Source organism: Manacus candei, unplaced genomic scaffold (genome assembly GCF_025592945.1).
Source record: "Manacus candei isolate 608988 ecotype Guabito, Panama unplaced genomic scaffold, ASM2559294v1 h1tg000027l, whole genome shotgun sequence".
Classification (NCBI taxonomy): Eukaryota; Metazoa; Chordata; class Aves; order Passeriformes; family Pipridae; genus Manacus; species Manacus candei.
Window position 1 is genome coordinate 5,256,102 of NW_026138075.1, and position 20,026 is coordinate 5,276,127.

Here is a 20,026-nt window from a genome sequence, read left to right on the forward strand (position 1 = left end):
GGTGAACAGAAACATTCATTCATTGTCTCATTTGCAAGTAGTGAAAAACAGCCCTTGGAATCAGTAGCTGAAATATTCACCAGTGTCACCTGCTTACTTCTCTTAATATTAAACCAAAATTTTCTTCCTTCTATCAATAAAATTATCTTTGTAGAACAGTTTGGTAAATCAGACATAGCAAAGGCAAAACCAGAACTCATGAAAGTTTTAAAATAATGTAATTTCTGCATTTGTCAAGGTCAAAGTTTTGTACACACCACAGTGTAGTTAATTAAGTAGAAGCTTGTCTGTGCATGTACTAATTCAGTGCTTTATTGATTCCAATTTATTAATTGTAAGCACCTTGGGATAGAGACTTGAGGGTATCACATTCCTAGAGAGCCACTGAAATCACAAGTCAGCTAGCAATTCCTCAAAGAAACTTGCAAGTACTGACCTTCAGAGATACATAAAATCATCTCAAAATATGTCCCTGGAATTTGAGGTTACAAACCTTTCAAGGATAAATGCACTCAAATAAATGAAGTGTTTATTCCCACTTTACTGAAATTTATTGTCATTGCTGTAAACTGTCAGCAGGAACAGGACTCTGCAGACACCCCAAGGTTTATATATTATATGTTAAAACTAAATGTAGGTTTTCCATATTGCTCTGCAAAACAGACTCTTTGATCTTTCATTACTAATCTGTATAGTTACAAATATCAATATCGAGTTCTGCAAAAGGTAGGGAAAAATAAATTCGTTTATACAGTGTGTATCCAATCCTCTATATTGCTTCTGCTGAAACAGTTCTGTGCGGAAAATTTCTGATCCCAAGTTCCCTGGACTGAATCCAACATGCCATGCAGAGATGCAAGCTCTCTACCTCTCACAGTTAGCCAGTTGAGCACTAGGACCATTAACCAGACTTGTGACAGGGAATCAGCTGATGAAACAACCAAATCACATCCCAATCCAGGCAGGGAATCTTAGGATAAGAACAAAATTTATGAGAAAATATCACAAAGTTATGAATGTAGAATCAATATTTCAAGGTACAAGTCTCTCAGTTCCTCTCCTCCTCGCTCAAAGTGAGACTGTGCCCAGGTGATAGCAGGCTTAAGGCTTGTACTTTTGCTGGCATTATGGTTAAAAGAACCAAGTTTTCAGCAGTTGTATTAGTATCACTAGTACCAACATGTGTCCTGTTCTGTAGTCAGGATAGAAATGCATCCATAAAACAAAGAAAACCAGAAGTTGTTTCATGAAGTAGCATAAAAATCTTTCACACCTCTTTATGAAATGCTCTCCTCTTACCACATTTTGTAATCTTATTGTAACAAAAAAAAAACAGTCCAGAAGGTTGAAATAACACCTGCAATACAGTTTTCGTTTGCTTTAGTTATTACTATAGATACTCTAAATGCCTCAGGGGGGAGGGGATGCATTTTGCTTCCCAAAAAGCAGTGCTTAAGGACCCTTACAAACTGTCACATTTTACAGAAGATTTGACCAAATGATATGTAGTTTTGAATAAAACCTGCAAATTACAATTAATGTTGCAGTGTTACACTTTCCTTATGTTACTCCTGGCACATGTATTACAAAATACTCATTATTCTTAGAAGTAATTCATTTAGCCTGATGATGTACTTGGAAATAGTACTGGTATAGAACATTGTTTTTCCAAATGTAGATGCAAGGCCTTCCCTTACCCAGATACTTCTTTTGATTCTCTAGAGATTCACAGGCTGTTGCTCCCTGATCTCTAACTTCCATCTCATTTATAACAGTGCATAGTTTGCAAAGTCCCCAAAGAAAACAACCAAAAGGTGTAAGTACTATGATACAGCAAATGCTGTCACCAACAGACAAATGAAAGGAAGACTGGGAAACTAAATCTCCAGTACAACGATCAATTTTGGAAGACGTCTTGGTAGAATTTGAAACCAAAGTACTATCTTCTCTTTTGAAGTACTGTGCACTGTTTTGGGCTCCCCAATATCTCTCAAAAAAAGGAGCTGAGAAACTGAAGCAGGTCCAGCAGACAGATGCCAACATGGTTAGGGAGGTGAAGCACACAATACAGAAGATGAGCTGAGAGTGCTAGGTATGATCAGGACTGGACCTTATGGATACATGCAACTTGTTACTGAATAGTTCCAGCATAGACAGAGCAAGGCTCTTTTTGAGGACAGACAGCAAAAGAACAGAGGGCAAAAGACACAAGGCCAAAAGGAGAAGTCTCATTAGGAATGACCACTTTCATAGCAAGGGTGGTCAAATACTGAATATGTTGCTAGAGAAGTTGTGGAACCACCACTCTCGAAGATCAGCATGCCTGGAAAAAGCCTAAGCAACCTTGGATCCAACTTTAAAGCTGGCTCTGTCTCCAGTGGAAGGTTGTGTCCCATGACCTCCAGAAATTCCCTGCAGCTTCAGTTAATCTACAATTCTCTCTATCAACCAGATAGCTCAAAGGACTGTATCTTATTTGAAATTAAGTATGTGAGTCACAGTTCACTATGAATTAAAAGATTTGATTGCATAAGTATAATTATATTAATGGAATTTTCTCAAAGCAATCTAGCATTCAACCCAACAATTGCAGCTAAATGATTAACCTGTTAAGTTTCAGTGATTCTCTGAAGTAACCTACCAGCTACAGCCAGTGCTTATCCTGTGGTCTGTGCTCAAATTAGCTTCCTCATCTGATCCAGATGCTCAGATTGCTAAATACATGGGGTACAAAGTGTTCTGCAGAAGACAACTACTCCATATGGACTTCCAAATGTAGTATAGAACAAAAAATACCAGTTCAATTTATTCAATTCTGAACCTGGAGAAGAAGCAATGAGAGTGGCCATCTAATCCACTCACAGATAGGTTATCCTAAAGATGACCCTAATTTGGCAAGGAAAATAAAAACTACCATTCTTTCAGTTTTTAAAGGGAGAGATACAGAGCTGCTTACAGAGTCTTATGGCTTAACAGCCTGTAGTCAGTGCTCTTTCCACGAGATTCAAGAGCCCACATCTCAGTGAAGCTGCAGCAGCTGTGATACAAACCATGGCATTCATATTCCTGTTCTCAGAGCCCTTTCTCCATATCCCACATCTTGCTTCATCAAAATGTACTATCCCCCAAACTACATTTAAAAATATCTAGCAGTTCTGACTTGCCTCTGTACTGTAGTCTTATTTCCTCCAAATTTCCCATTGCTCCTTCTTCATTAAGGCTTTAGTTTCTTGATTTTACTTTCACTCCGCTATTTGTACCTCTGGCAATGCTTTCTTCATGCATATGTGATATAGTATTACAGCATCTAGTTAGTAATAATTCTTTCTAACCTCTCATAAGCTTACTTCCTTTTTCCCTTCTTTCCTGTACTAAAGTGATACTTCTTAGGCCATCACCTTCTGCTATTAATCTTGAATTCTAATTATCCATAGGAGGGATTACACAAAATGCCAAATTGACTATCATTGCTACTGTGTACATAACCACAGTAATATTTTCATTCTCTTCATCAGCAATAAGAAAGTTACATATGGAACAAAAAAAAATCCTCAAATTGACTAATCTAGATTCTAACATATCCATTTTGGGGTTGGATGATTCTTCCTGCTCCTGAACTGAAATTTTCAGACCACTTTCAACAAAGGGTCCCTGTTTCACTGGCCTTAATGTTTTATGGAGATTATTATTTTGACAAGGGAGGGCAAAGAGCAGGTGAAACAAAGGAAACCCACATTTTGTAGTCTTCATGGTGAGAGCAGAAGGTGAGTCTGTGGGCAAGTACTAATTGTGTGCTCTACTTGTACAATTTGGATCTCCCTGTTCACTGTCACAAAAGCAAAAAAAGGTTCTCACAAATGTTTGGAGTGAGTGGGATGGAGAATCACACATTATAGAGTCCCATCAATGCTGTGGATGGAGTAAGTGGCCTGCAGGAGCACAAGAGCAGACTATTTGTTATCTAAATGAACACAATTCTACCCTGGAAAATATTCACACAGTCAGAGGTGACTGCAAAATGTCAAAACAAATCCATGACTACTTACACGAGGGAGTACTGAATTCTCAAAACAGTGAGTACTCTGTGATTTTATAACTCCTGTGTTTTTCTCAGCTCTAAAAGGAACAAAACAGGTGAGCTCATTCTTCAGTAATCTCATTTGGATTAAAAAATGCTAATCATGTCTAAAAAAAATCTCTGAGCACTTGTAGGAATGCAGTGATCTCTCTCTCCTATGAAATGTGGTACTTAAAACTAAGTATGATAAAGGTGCAATGCAGGCTCTCAATGTAATACAATAGCCATTGTTTCATAGGCTATGTATTACATTCACTCTGATATCTATTATTTTACTTTTCCTTTGAGACAGATTTGTCTCCTGCTAGTTTTTAAATATACAACATAAAACCCACAGAATGAAGCTGAAGTTCCCTGGAGCTTTACATAAATTACTATTTCCATCTATTGAAGAAACATATTCACATCACAGTAATTTTAACTGATATCGGCATGTATTTTGAAAGTTATACTAAAACGTATGTATATAAAATGATACCCAGTTGTAGCACAACAGCATTAAGAACATTTCCTTCAGAAATGTTCAGAATGGAATTAAGTCAAATAACATCCTGAAACCATTTGGTACCTTCCATGGTGCATGACATGTCACCAATCAAAACCAGACTGAAATTATGCCATGCAGCTAAATGCTGTAGTCTTCTTCTGGACTTTAACACAAAATTTGTTTCATCCAGGGCAAAAGTAACTACAAGAAAATGTACCAGGGTTATTTATATCACGATAGTAGCTGGAATCTGTAAATGCAATACAGATTGATGCCGTACAGACACACGCACATATTTACCACAGCATTGTGGTACACAGATGAACACAAAGATTGTTCTAAAGTTACTAAGCAGCATGATAGGAGGAAAAAAAACCTGTTTCATGTTACCATTCTAATATGGACCATGAAGAGATCTAAGGCAAAAGCTAAAAAGCCCACATACAGTGCTGCATACCCTATATCTAGCAATTAGTATAATATATAGTGAAGTAATGATTGTCTTCTAGCAATGTCTTTTAATTCTCTATTCCTGATAAAATATTTGACTTTACTTGAAGTCAAAGGCTCTATCATTATTCGAATAATTACAAAAAGAAGATCTTCAGAAGTTTACCATTTGAAATTGACCGTGATTTTGGGTTTCATTGTAACAATGGGTAGAGTTTATTTTTACAGTAGTAAAGCCTATGGTCTTTGATCTTGTTATGCAGATTTTTTAAAAAATCCATATCAACCTATTAAATCTGCTTTTATAGACATCCCAATGTTCTCCAAATATTGCAATTCACTTGTATAAGGTAGGTGAAAGTGAAGTATTGCTCACTTCAGCATCAGATCACTGGCAGAATATACACAATGTTCAGTGCTATTACTTTGCCATCAACTCTCTTTTTCATTCAGCCTGATCTTCCAACACATGGTCTCAGAGTCACATCTGGAAGCTGCAACTGAATTTTAGAGCTTCTCCTATAGCCAGTGATGCTTCCCTGGACACTTGAGTATCTCTGTTTTAAGCAAAACAGAAAAATTCTGCCTATGCTTACAAACATCATTAAAATATTTTTCCTGTAGCTTTCTCCACTATGCCTTGATCACTAGCTTTGGCATTGAATGTACAGAATAGAGTAAAATAACTATTTTGTAACTGTCCAAATGTATCCTCCTTTCATAATCAGTCACAGACTTTTACCTACTAATTCTCTGGCTGGACCTTATAATCTGAGGGTAAATCAGAATTTCTCTTTTAGAGTGACATTCAGTCTTGCACCTAAAGGAAAAATCAACCACCTTCCCTTTGGTAAACGCTTAAAAAATTATATATCCTCAATGTCAAAAGCCTGAGCCCCACATTTAGTTTGAATTTGTGAAGCATCGATTTTTTTAATGCAAAAAGCACCATTTCTTCATGAAACAAAGCTAATTAGTTCACTGACTATTTTATGCTACATACACTGAACCATTACAAATCCACAGGTATTTGACTGTATTTTTCAGTATTTTAATCAGTGATCTTTCATGCCATGTTCAGTCAGACTAGGCAAAGCAGCGTAAAAGCTGCAAATCTACATATTCATCTGTTAATCCCAGTCTTTATTCACATACACATAAATTCCCCTTTTCTCATGTCTTTTCTAAATTGTTCTTTTAAAGATGTGAATATATTACCAGGAATACATTTTAGACAGACTAAAAAACCTCCTCAGACATCTGTACCTCATCTTCTCACAATGGCAAACTGTTTTGTTTTCCATTCTAACACATTAAGAACACAGGACAGCAAAACCCAAGTATTTCCCAAGCTAAAAATAACTAATCAAAAAGCTACCCTTTCTCTTCTGTCTCAGACACCTGCTTCAAATGCCTTTTTTTCAGCATGAAAATCCTGCCACCTCAAATAGTTTCTAAAGAAATGTACAGAAAGGCAAAAATAGGATTTTAAGAATCTGAGTCATCTAAGAAGGCAAGACATTTCTTTAAACAATGAAATCTACATTTCAAATATAGCCAACTTAGTAAAACTGTCTGGAACTTCCTGTATGAAACCAGAGGATCTTTCCTGCTATACCACGCAAGCAGATCTCTGCTGCTGTAAAACTGAGGGAGAATGTTCACATATTCTCTTTTTCAAACAGTTTCTATAGAGAAATATTTTTTAGAGTTCTGCTTTTCAATAAATCTGTCCTACAGATTTAGGAAAATGAAAAAAAAGGAAGAGCTGCCTTTTTGTTCATCTGCTTGTTCAACAAGCAAAATAAGATAAGAATTATTCTTATCAAAACACAGGCTATCAGGCTTCATTACTACGCAGGTTTTACCAGCATTATTAGCATTATGTTTGATTCAGTGCAAGCTGACTTTTTTGCAAATCAACCAAATACTCTTTTATGCAAGTAAGCAGACAGATGTCCCTGGTAATGTTATTCTTCAACTGGAGGAAGTTTTACAGACTGTGAGGGGAATACCATCTGAAACATTCTGAAAAGTTCTTGTTTTCACCAAATACTAAATGCTTAGGCTGCCTTACTGCTTGCTTATCTGCTGTGGTTATTTTAGTTGTTTTTCTCAGCCATACTGGACCCTGTATATTTGAGTCTCCCTAAGGACTATACATAGCCATGAAACATCAATTCTGTTCTAAGAATCCGGTGCACAACTCCAGCACTGCCCTGTTCCCTCATCTGTATAAACGCTCTTTTGTATATAGGCACTTTCAGGAAATTGCCCTCCTCCTCCCCCACTTGCTCCCCACTGTCCGACTCCAGCTCACACTCCCCTCCCGATCAACACTAGGGAATAATTGCATTTTTGTTGGAGCACTTCCAGCTCCTCCACATGTTCCACTCCAGAAGCAGCACACTGTAGCTTTGGCACACTCTGTTTGAAAACACACACACACACACACACACACACACACACACGCTCACATGCACACTCATTTGGACAGCATCAAGCTTATTCCCAAAAATAATGACCTTTCACTTCTCCCCCATGCAACTTTCTCATTTGCTGAAAAATACAGTGCTTCCAAATTAAAGAAATATTCCTCTTTCGTTATGTGACTACCAGTGTTCTGAAACACTGTTTCTTCCACTTATCGGTACCCCACGTGCGAGTAAATTAGCACTGCCAAGACAGATATCCCTGGGTTCCAACACTTCGGTCATTTCACATCCAGCAAAATCGGCACGACTTTGCTTTTGCGAAGGCCTCTGCCCCTCCCCGTTGAATACCCAAAAGCTAAAACGAGCAAAAACTCTCCTCCACGCTCAGAAAAGCGGCATGGGTAACACAAGTGTGCATGTTTCCTCTCCTGTGAAAATAGTTAAAAACGTACCTTCCTTGGGATCATCGGCTTCTGAACTCATGGTGTCAGCTCACGGCGCTGGGGACCAGATTACAGCTGACGTGCGTGCTGAGATGCAGCAGCAAGTCAACTTCTCTTTCCCTCTCCCTCCCCTTCTCAGTCTCTCCAAAAAAAAAAAAAAAAAAAAAAAAAAAAAAGAGAGAGAGACAGAGAGGGTTGAGGTTTTAAGGGGAAAAAGATCCCGCCCCTTTCTCAGCTGCACACCAGCAACTGTCTGGTAATCCAGCACCTTCAGAGAAACCTTGATTTTACTCGCCAGCTGTTGCCGTTTATGAATCTTATTCTCCCCAGTCTGTAGGAAGGGTGGAGTTTCACTTGTTGCAGCTTGCCAACGCGGTATGAGAAAGCAAGCAGGAGAGACTAAAAAAGCCCTGAGTGCAGAGCAGTGTCTGATCGTGGTAACCGACAATCAGATTGGGCCTCTCTTAACTTGCTGGAATATCTATTTTAAATCAATTTTTTTGAAGCCTAAATTGTACATTTCAACACTGGCTGTTATCTGGAATTACTTCTGTAGCCTCCGTAATTACACTGACTAATACTGGATGACTAAATACATACTTCAAGGATGAGAAGCAGCAGCTTACTTTCAGGTAGTTTAAACTAAATAATCTTCTTTCACTCGTGCTCAGAGCATGGTGCCATCTACCCTGAGAGCAGCAATTCACTTCTCCTTCCTGGAAAAACTATCTGATTTCTTCGTGCTGCAGTCCCCCCGTCCCCCTCCCCTCCCCCCCCCCCCCCCCCCCCCCGCCATCCTAGAACAGATTGTTAATTTTAACTACTACACAACATAGTTTTAAAGCACAGCAAGATAACTGGGGTCTTCTGCAGCTGCCCCCCAATTTGCCAGGTATCACATATGCCTTCAGTGCAAAATTAGGGGGAATTACTTGGAAGTCTATTCTCAATTAGCACAGTCTTCAGTAAAACCACTGTCATAAGGAACCATCTTTCCCTACTTACTAATTTAACAGATTTTTAGCACAGGGAATAGGACAAAATGTCACTGGAAATGTGACTTTTCTGACAAGAGGAGAGGTATGGTCTCTCCAAATTCCCACCTGCCTCTCCCTCACAGGGTTAAATGTGCCATCTGAAGGGCTGAGAGGGTCTTCTGGAAGTAACACTATTAAGAACTATTAACAGTTAGCAAGTGTCCCAGTGGAGTCAAATAGAAATAAGTGTATTTCAAGACAAAGTCACAAAGAGCCAAAGCTGTTAACTGCACAAAACTGGGGCACAGAGGAGGAAAAAAAAATAAACATTTCAGATTGTAACACTCACCTATATTAATTAAAGCTTATGGGAAGACTAGACATAGGTGGGATGGTCTTGTAAGTAACAGTAAGACACAATGTCATAAAGGGCAGTATGAATTCTTTAGCCACAGCAAACTTGCTCTGGGGACTGCAGTAAATAATACTTCAGACTGTAAGCAACTTTTATCCCATTAAGAGTTATTTTATTAATGATAAGGACTGTCCTTTGCCATGTACTCCTCCCATATCTAGGAAAGACAGATTTCATTTTAGTTAAAGGTTCTGGGTAACACTGAAAATTCTTTTGGTTTGCAATACACACAATTCCACAGGTTCCTAAAGACATTTCTCTTTTCTAAAGGCCTTATCATCTCCTGTAGGGTATAAAGCAGAGAAGCTGCATCCTTCAAAGCACAGAGAATGAAAGTGAGTATTACCCTAATTACAACACTGGAGCAGCTAATGAAGCTACATTTTCAAGTTTAAAAAAAAATACATTAGGAAAAAAAATTAAAGTACTGGTTTGGAGTAATTACTATTTAGGGGACTGAAACCACTCAAAAAACATCACACAGAATAGAGGAGGAACAAGAAGAAATATAGGGTTAGTCCAGATGAACTGCAATAGCCTCTGGGGTCCTTTAATCAAAGGGAGTGTTGTAGAGAAATAAAAATACAAGACGGTATGAAGATCCCTGCATGATCAGATTTACACAATAGATGGATGCCTTTTGTTATTTTAGATGACAGACACAGAGAGATAATGAGCCTTGTGGTTAAACATCAGCAAGTTCTACAAATTAAGATTTCTCAAATCCCTCAGAAACTTTGTACCTCACTGGACAGATAACAAAAACACAAAGAATTTGCCTTGTTTCTTCCCTACAGAATCAAAATCACATCTCCTCACCCAGTCCTTTTCCTCCTGTATACAGAGGAAATATATTTCAGACTCAGGAAATTTTTTTTATGCTTCATTTTGGTTGTTATGCTTTTTAAAAACACATGTATTGGCTGAAAAGACACCAACCTGACTGAAGACTGTTTACATATGTAATTTTCTGATATTAGATTAAGCAGGGACTTGTAATGGTATTTGATATTGAGGACATTATCACCTTCTTCAGAGTCTGCAGCCAACTTTAATTACTTTTCTTAGAGAGCTAGCAAAATTAATAGAATAAGGCTGGTAAAATTAAACAGAGTCTGTGGACAACACTGGAGCTCAGGTAACAGATGACACCACATCTGCAGGGAAGTGGCATTTATCAAAGCATCCAGACTGATTTCTGGATCCCATGGTGAGTAAAAAACCTGGAAGTTCAAAAAAACCCTCTTTAATTGTAAACTGTGCATGTGATATGGAATAGGAAGGACAAAACAAAGAATGACAAAAACTCTAAAAACAGAATCAGTAGATACAGCTAAATTTCACACAGCAGATTCTCTTACAGAAAAGAAAAGTAACTTCCTAAAATGAAGGGCTTTAAACGCACCACACATTTGGACAGACACTGTTGCGGAGGGAAGGCCAGAATTCCCAGAGGAAAATTATATTGTTTGTGTGTAACATACAAAAAAATGGGTTTACACACTTCAGTGGCTGGAAGTCTAAAAGCTACAAAGCTGGGTAAGACAAGCAGTATGGTCCTTTACACCCTTCTCTGCTGAAACAAAAAAACTTCTGGTTTTACTTTGAAAAAAATATTTAGCAGGTTTTGGTTTGGCTTGGTTTTTAACTCATCATTTGTAAATTGCCCTAACTTCTCCTAGGGACTGAGGGAGGGCTACCACAGAAAGAGCTGACTAGAGCCAGGCCTTGGCTTACTACAGCAATACATGGGGAATTGTGAAGGGATGGGTAGCTGTGTGTCAGCACATCACCAGTTCAGCTCAAAACCCTGCCTATGTTCTGTGTCTTGATGCATTCTGAGACAGCTCTGTTTAGAGAAGGATTTGCTTATTAGATACAGAGGTGACAAATCCTATTATAAATAAATACATAACAAAAATAATAAATACTTTAGTAGCAAAACAATGGAGCTAAAATTGCAGCCAAGAAGATTCTAAAGCTCAACGCTGAAATGTCAAAAAAAACCAAACCTGTAATGTTTTGTTTCACAAAAAAGAGGAAGCAGCACTACTACATGAAAACTATCAGGAAGAAGCTTTCAGGAGGAGGCAGCTGCCATGGAAGCAAGAATAAGTCTACTGCAAGAAAACCCCTGCACAGCCCTAGAACAGTTCCAGAGAAGGAAGTGGTAATGTCACACTTTGGACATTACATATTCATGGGATGTTAAAAAAAACCAAACCCAAACCTCCCCATGTTTTGTTAACATAACTAAAGTTATCCGATGATAACTTCTGCTCTTCCAGAATGTCACGTTCAACAGTCTGCAAACCTTTAAACGATAAAAATAAGGTCCATGCCCAACCTCAGCTCCCTCACACAGATGACACTTTCTATAAGTCCACTGTGTGTCTTTTGCCGACTGTAATTGCACTGAGTTATTTGAAGCCACATGACAGACCTGATGGCAGCTGAGTTTCCCACTCTACTCCCACCTGTGAGACAAAAGGAGAAAGTGTACAAGGACTCTGAAAGATCCCAGTACATGTAACTGCAGGTACGGTTTCTTTATGCTATCAGTAGATAGCTGTGCTGCTGAAATTTTCTTTCCCACAAATAAGCAAGGTGGAGAATGCTGTGTGGGGAGAAAGTAAGTGTTGAACTACACTGTCCCATGTAAGACTGCATAGTTAAACAAATTACTGGCTTTCACAGCAGTGCTATAAACAAAGCTTTTCATCCAACTGTTTTCATAGAATAAACTAAAAGATATCATAACCTAGGGATAATGCTATGCCATCTAGCAATCATGCAGAAATATAGGGAAATATTATGTAATTTCTCTCCTGTAGCCCCAAAAAGTTGTTGTACCTATTTCTGATACTATAGGTTTAGCTTAATAAATTTTCAACTTCTGAGACTCTTCCATGGGTGTGGATTATAGATATATAATTCAAGTTTTCTCCAGGACATTGGGAGAAGAATAGCACTGGACACTACCCTGAATCACTCACATTTATTAGTACTATTTCTTCATAGATATAGTTTTCAAAATGGAATGGGAAATTATGTGATACACAAGTCATAATAAATGAATCCCACCAATTCTCAAGTGTTTTGAGTTTTTATCAAACTAATGTTCTGAAAGGGAATGAGATTTAAGATTGTTATATTTAAGTCTAAGATCTCCCAGGCAAACAAAAAGTTTACCAGGTCTGGTCTGCATACATTTATAGAATGCTGCCCCCCAAAAGTGCAAGAAGATGCCTACACAGTATCTCAGAAAAAAAGGTACAAATAATAGTTCATGGAAATAAGAGGAAAACTTGTTAAATTCAAGTCTGGAAGCCACACTGAGATACCACTAGGAAACTAACTTAGTTTGGGTGCCACTCTTCTGCAAGTGGCACCTTGCTAACTTCTAGGTTTTACCTGAAAGATCTTTTTATAGAAGTTACTGACCGAGTAAGAGGTCAAAGACAGCACAAAAGCATGCCCTTTACTTGCTCCATTGGTCCTTTTCTGAATTCCTTCCAGTACCACTACAACCTTTGTTCAGGCAGGCAGATCACAACTGTGCTGAGTTTCAGGTTTATAAAACAGGAAATATTTTTGTTTTCTAGCCCTTCTCTGTTAGTTCAGACTGGTAGATGAGGTCTTAGAGCACTGAGATCTTGCAGCACAAAAGGAGGAGCTGCTGCCTCTTCCAGCACTCTCCATCTCCTAGGACGCAGAAACCCACCTGCCAAACACCTTCCCAGGTGCCAAACAGTGCAGCCCTGACCTGAGCTGCTGGCTGTGCCTGCTGCTGCTGCCACACACAGACACTGCATGTGCATGATGGTGCACACGGAGAGGAAAGGCGTGGAGAGAGTAGTACAGAGTCACAGGAAACAGTAAAGTTTCAGTTTTCTTGCATTGTATCTAAGTTGTTCTGCTTTCAGTAACTTAAATAATTACACATAGAAATTTAAATTAGCACACCAAGAAGCTATTTTAAAGTTATTTCCTAACACAGAGGTAAAGCAACACCATTTGTAGCTGTATTACTCCCATTATTGCAAAAGAAAGTGCAATATGCACTGTCCGTGAGGTGTGAACACAGCAAAATCAAACTCCAACTCTTATGCAATTTGGTTATTTTGGAGCTGAGTAAAAAGAAGGTTTTGACTAATTGTGATTTTAATGTCACTGTTTACACAGTTCTGTAGCAAAAAATATCAGGTAAATAGCCCATCTGTTGTTGGTGTAGCCAGACTTTACTCCTGTTTTATTATCTTCTACCATAAACTAGAAGTATATCAAGATAACCTGGACAGAGCTTAGCTTTCAATCAGCGTCAAAAATCCTATTTTCAGCATACAGCATTCAGTGTTTCCATATAACAGCATGACTCTAAAATCTCAGTTATCTACAGCGCAGAAATTTTTAAGACATTTTTCTTTCTGCACATAAACTTCCAGATATTGTTTTTATCTTAGTAAAATTAAGTCTACTGAAAGCTAGAGAAATAAAATAAACAAAACATTAGCACATTGAGCTATAAGCCAGATCTCAAAAATATGTGTACTCCTGGGTTTGGTCTGATTGTCACTGCTTGCTGTTCCTTATTGTTAACTCATTTTTTCCCCTTCACACAACAGACTTCAGACCAATGCAGATGACTGTGGCACTTGTTGAAGCCCTCTCAATACTTCCACCTGTTGGGGAGATCTGTCAATGATACTCTGTTGTATGCTTCTACCATATGGTTAACAAATTATAAAAAGCTAATTATAAAAGTTAAAAATTATAACATATAACTGTCACCTGACAATTATATCAGGGGATCCCTCCACAGCATCTTCAGAGCATCTGCTTGGCATCCAGCACTTCATCCTATTCTCAGTGTTGTCCTCCTTTCCTGTTTCTAGACCTTACTGTTAAAACACCCATTCTCTACCCTGCTACTGGTTTATTGAGCTCTATCAATTCTCTCATTTTCAAATGGCAAAAGGAATACATAGCACATCTGGTGTTGAATGAACCCACACCACACTGCTGGAGTGGCCTTCAGACAAATTAAGCAAAATCTAGGGCTTCACTACAGAGTAAGCTGAACAAAAATATGTCTAAAACCTTCTGATAATGAACTGGCAGAATAAACAGCAGTATGTGGTGACATGCAGGGGACAGATGTGGTTTCCATGTAGATGCAGTAAAAACTTCCCTTATAGTCCTCACCTCATCTCTTCTGCCCCTGACAGAAAACAGACAGAGAGAGGGCAGGAAGGCACAAAAGGCTTCATATAGTTGAACCTGCTTAATACTGAACATAACCTTGCTACAACATTTGAATGTGCCATCTGTCTCATCTATGCAATACTCTCAATCACATATATGTATTTTCAGAGCTGACAGTGCAAGAAGATAACATAAAACTAACCATCTTCCAAACCTGTGTCCCTGCTACAAACATGCTGAGATTTTAAGATTCCAAATAGCAACAAAAGTTGTTTTTAAGCTGTCATGGACTCTACTCAAAAGCTCCTGTGGTTAAGAGGTGAGGAAACACCTTCAATTAGCCTCAAAATACAGTTTTCTTCATAAACCTTATCTGCATCTGCCACTAAGTGTTGGACTATTCAGTCACAGCATAGCCTCAGCACAAGTCTGGGATGCTGGCTCAGACTGATCCCCACCTTTCAACCTCACAATCAGCATTGTCACTGCCAAGGTACAAGACTGTTCTCAACTCAGAAGGTGTTTCTCTGGCTTACCTTTTCTCTTCAAAATTATTCTGCAAATTTACACACAGAGCAACACTGTGACTTCTGAGATGTGAACTCTGATGTAATTGTGATTTCTTGACTATAGGTATCATGTAGTACAAAACCACTAAAAATGAGAGATTTGATTGCAGTCATGTAGATACCATGCACTGAGACGAGTTTATTTATCCAGTAGTTAGCAGTTACTGAAGAAAAGGTTTCAATGCATAAGCAAATATAAAACAATTTCTCAAGAGCAAACATGTCAAATAATATTCAATTACTTGGTTGCTATTGTCATGGTTAAATCTCAACTAGCAACTGAGCCCCACACAGCTGCTCACTCACTCCCACTCGGTGGTACAAGGAGAGAATCAGAAAGGCAAAAGTGAGAATACTTGTGGGTTGAGATACTAAAAACTTAGTAGGAAAAGCAAAACCCACAAACACAAGCAAAGCAAAACAAGGTATTCATTTACCACTTCCCATGGGCAGGTGGGTGCTCAGTCATCTCTGAGAAAACTGGGCTCCATCACGAGTAACAGTGACTTGGGAAGACAAACGTCTTTGCTCTGAATGTCCCACTCTTCCTCTTTCTTCCCCCAGCTTTATATGCTGAGTACAACACCATATGCTATGGAATATCCCTTGGGTCAGTTGGGGTCAGCTGTCCCAGCTGTGTTCCCTCTCAACTCGTGCACCCCCAGCCCACTCCCTGCTGGGGTGGGGTGAGGAGCAGAAAAGGCCTTGGCACTGTGTAAATACTGCTCAGCAGTAATGAAAACATCCCTGTATTAGCCCTGTTTCCAACAGAAATCCAAAACACAGCCCCATACAAAGTACTGTGAAGAAAATTATCTCTATCACATCCAAAACCAGCACAGCTATCCAGAAGGAGGTGGTCAACAGTGACAGTTGCTGAATGTTTGGGAATTCATAGAGGATGTGACAGAAGTTAAAGACAAGGTGTCTTGCCTTGCACCAAACATCACAACAGGTACTGACATTGGTTTATAGCACTATTTCTTCCAATATAAAAAACTGCACTCATTATTTTAATTTTTTTCTTTTAAAAGGGTCACACACAGATTGTTCCTGACAACACTGCTATGCCAAACAAAGACTAGCTTTGAAGAGAATGACACAGTGAGAAAGAGACCTACGTTAACAGAGGTAGGAAGATGGTGAAGAGTAGAGCAAATCTGACCTAGTTCTGTCACATAGCAAAATAAGCTTCCCAGCAGTAGTTTATGATAAAATTCTTATGAAATGGTTGTGTTACCATATGAAGTTGCAGCCCTTGTGAAAACTAAAGCAAGGTCTAAGAAATCTGAGAGGCAGAGCACCAAAAACATAAATCTGAAAAAAACCTTGCATTGGAAACAGGAATCGTACCAAAGCGTCACAGACTCCCCAGACAAGTAGGAAGGAGTCAATGTGCTGCACAGAAACTGACAGCATCACCACAGGCCATGAGAAGAGATAGGTACACCAGATCTGCTCTCAGAAAGGCATAAGAGGTATTGCCGGATACTTATGCATCAAAACAGTGCGAGAACAATTTTAATTGAAAAGGGATATCTTAATTAAAAACAGAAAATCTAGTATCACATAGCCAAAAGTTAGTAAGAGCTCGAAAACAAAGTCCCTGAACTAGTGTTAAATACAGCACATTTTAAACAGTGCTACTGGAGCATATGGCTAATAAGGTCCTTTTTTCTTTTCTTTTTTTTTTTTTAAGGTATGGCAGTGATGTTGATAGAACAAAAATTGAATATTAGCTTAAAAAAAGGAAGGTTTTTGTTCATATAAAAACAGTTTACATGTGGCAAAACATATGTGTCTTGGTTTGTGAGGGCTGTGTTCCAGTCCCAAGCAAACGATCCAAGTATTTTGCTAATGTGTAACAATCAAACTATGCCCTTTTTCTCTCAGATGCCAAAGCCACTGATCATGCAAACAGTCAAAACACCACTTGCATATCAAATGGAATCTTATCTAGATAAAATTTCAAATAAAACAAAAGTAAAAAATGCCAAGCTATGTGAATAATTCTCCTTTTAGTTCAAATTTAATTAAGACATTAAAAGGGAGATTTAAATGGATATTAAACCTAAGCAAAGTTTGCTCTTTAAAAATTCAGTTTAGCTATAATTTACATTCACAAGCCAGATGTATCTAATTATACGGTGTTCATTCAAAGAATCATATTGATTTCTGCTTGTTCCAAATCAGTTTTAAATCAGTTTATTATTTGCCTAAAGCTTAGACTGAGGCCACAAAGAATCTGGAAGAGTACTTGCAAGAGCTGGATTTCTTCTAGGAAAATATTAACTAAGACTATGCTGAACAAGTGCTGAAAAATCAATACCCAAAGAAATTTAAGAGTTCATCATTGATGGCACTCTGGGAGGGAAGATTTTCAGCACTTGCTTTCCCCAGTTTACGGTGCCATTTTTGTAACTAAAACATACTTTAGAAAACAGTACTTCAGGCTGGTCCAAGTGAGAGTGACTTGTCCACCAGAGCAGAAGCATCTTCTGCTTCTTCTTCCTTTACACCTACCATGCCAGTACAGGCATGTGGTGTCCACTTAGAGAAGATCTCAGTTATAGCTCACCTTTAAATTTTTTTTTCCTTTGGCTAGGAGAATTTTAACCTAAACTAGCTCTCTGATTTTTTTTTATATAAATATATAATAAATGAATTGTGGCTAAAAGTAAGCATTTCTCTCAAAAAGGCGGCCTTGGATGATCTCTAATCTAGTTATGACAACTGAAAATTCCTTACCTTGATCATTTTTCCCTATATTAAGCAGGCTTACACTAGTGAGCAATGTAGGCAAATTTCAGATATAAACTCTGCTTAGCATTTCAACATTACATTAAAATCTCAATATTGGACTTTTATTGATTGCTCTAAGTTCCAATAAAAACAAACAAAACACATCAAAATTTTAGCTGGAGCCTAGATGAGTTTATTTAGTAGAAGCATGTCTAACCTTTCAAGGATTTTATCCACTTTACAGGAAACTCTTACTTCAGCTCTTAGAATGCTTTAGCAACAATAATAACACAGTTTGCATTCTGAGGCCAGGCCAAACTGACTACCATTTCACAGGGTTATTGCAATACTTTCATGAACTATTTCAAGTATTCACTTTCAAAAAAAAAAATTCTGGATAACAAAATCTAAACAAGCTCTTAGTCTTATTGCTCAACATCTCATTTGCAGAAAGCTGAATTACTGGCATATAACTAAGATGATTTACTTGTTCAGGCAGATGGTCTGTCAGGGCTGTGCTACTTCAATTCTTCCTAAAGGCTGAGGACTTCACAATGTGTTTCCAAAATCTGAGGCTCAGTACGGACAATAGCCGATATCTTTGTCCACTCTAGAAAACAAATGGGACAAGAAAACAAATAAAGATTGCCATTGGCTCTGCCACTCTTGGCACATAAGAATCTGGCACTTTGATCAGAAATCCCATGTAACAAACTTCCAAGTGTTGCACAAAGATGAAGTCTCATAAGAAATCCACCCACTCCCCTCTGTGCATCCCACATTCACCTCACTCATGACATCTGTCAGTGACTGATTTAGATCACAGAGCATTTGCTGGTGGTTTTGACCAGTGCCACGAGGTGGCAACAGTATCCTGAGTCAAACAGAGCTGGTCTTCAGGACTGTGTTTTGCTCCAGACTACGGAACAGAGCAGGACCAGCAGCAAAGAGTGGTACAAATGTCAAGTGAGAGGCTTCATGTACAGCCTGGCAATAGTATTTCATATTGTAACTCACACATAAAGGCTGAAATTGTGACTCTGCATGCCGGAATGGCAAGTCTGGAGAACTAAAGGTTTCTGAAGTGGCGGCCATCATCTGAAATCAGTCGTCAGAACATCAAGCAGCAGCAAAAAATATCTATCATTTTCTCCAACCTAAATGCCAGATATGTTTGAAAAAATATATCTAGATGATACTTACTAAGACTGCAATACAGCAGACGTTACAGTGGTAACAGCTTGGCTCCATGAAGTTAAAACCACACCAAAATTTCAAGTGTCACTTCAAAGTATGGATACAACTGTGCTACTCGTGATACTCACCCCTTGCTCTCTGTTTCTGCCTGCCACGACTTGCTTCAGCCCTGCTCTGCCTGCATGCTTTTCCTTTCCCTATCCTGCCACTGCACTTCCAGAAACGGGATAATTCTTTCTTCCTTCAGAGGGGAGGCACTGAGTTACTTATAACTCAACTTTCCAGCTACAGAGTCGGTGTCAGCCCTTCCTCATACCAAACACGCAGGATTCTTTTGCAGCCAGAGATAGTGAATAAATCAGGGGGACAATGGATCATTGAGGGGGACAGTGGATGAAACAGGGGCCTGGACTGGAGTAGGTCTCTTCTGTTTCAGGAATTCAAACAGGATAAGAGGGACTCTTCACTGTAGTCAGCTCAGTGAAGAAGTAGCCATGCCGAAAGCTCCTACGTCCCCAACACGGTACAGATGGGGTGCAAGAGCAGTAGGGAGGACAGTGTGGGAAGGGAGAGATGAGTTCCAGCGCTCATCAAGTCATTGGGAATCCTGATGGCCCCTCACCTGATATCTAGCTGTGATACTAGGTCTGATGTCAGGAAGCCACAAACAGTAGTGATCTACTGTGCAGAATTAAAATGCCCACCATAAACAAGGAGTGCCATGGATAAAGACTGCACATACAACCTCAACTTGGCCAGCAAAACAATCCCAAGTATCAGGCTTTTCTTCATGTTACTCCCAGGAGAAGTCAGTGTCTCATTAATTCTGTCAGAATTCAAAAGTTCAAAACATTTGTTTATTTTCTTCTGAAAACTAAGAGCAATTCAAATGGTGGAGAAAGGACGGTATACCTAAAATTAGATAATAGCTGATGTCTCTGTACACTGTAAAACTGCAAGTATCTCAGGACCACACCCCCCTCCAATATTTTTCCGCCAAATATTTTTTCTGCACATCAATTAAAACC

At 38.7% G+C, this 20,026-nt stretch overlaps 1 protein-coding gene across 4 annotated transcripts in view; it reads right to left on the reverse strand.

The window, feature by feature from the left end:
• Nucleotides 1-20,026, reverse strand: part of TNFAIP8 (TNF alpha induced protein 8) — a 60,236-nt gene that overhangs the window by 11,991 nt on the left and 28,219 nt on the right. For 2 of the 4 annotated variants that reach the window (XM_051789486.1, XM_051789487.1), the window contains exons 2-3: nucleotides 18,289-18,411; nucleotides 7,903-8,033 (exon numbers count right to left, since the gene is read on the reverse strand). The exons of 1 other annotated variant lie outside the window; for it this stretch is intronic. In XM_051789486.1, the coding sequence (XP_051645446.1) occupies nucleotides 7,903-7,933 (31 nt within the window). In that variant the 5' untranslated portion in view covers nucleotides 7,934-8,033; nucleotides 18,289-18,411. The remainder of the gene's footprint in view (nucleotides 1-7,902; nucleotides 8,034-18,288; nucleotides 18,412-20,026) is intronic. One more of the 4 variants, XM_051789489.1, reaches the window with a different exon arrangement.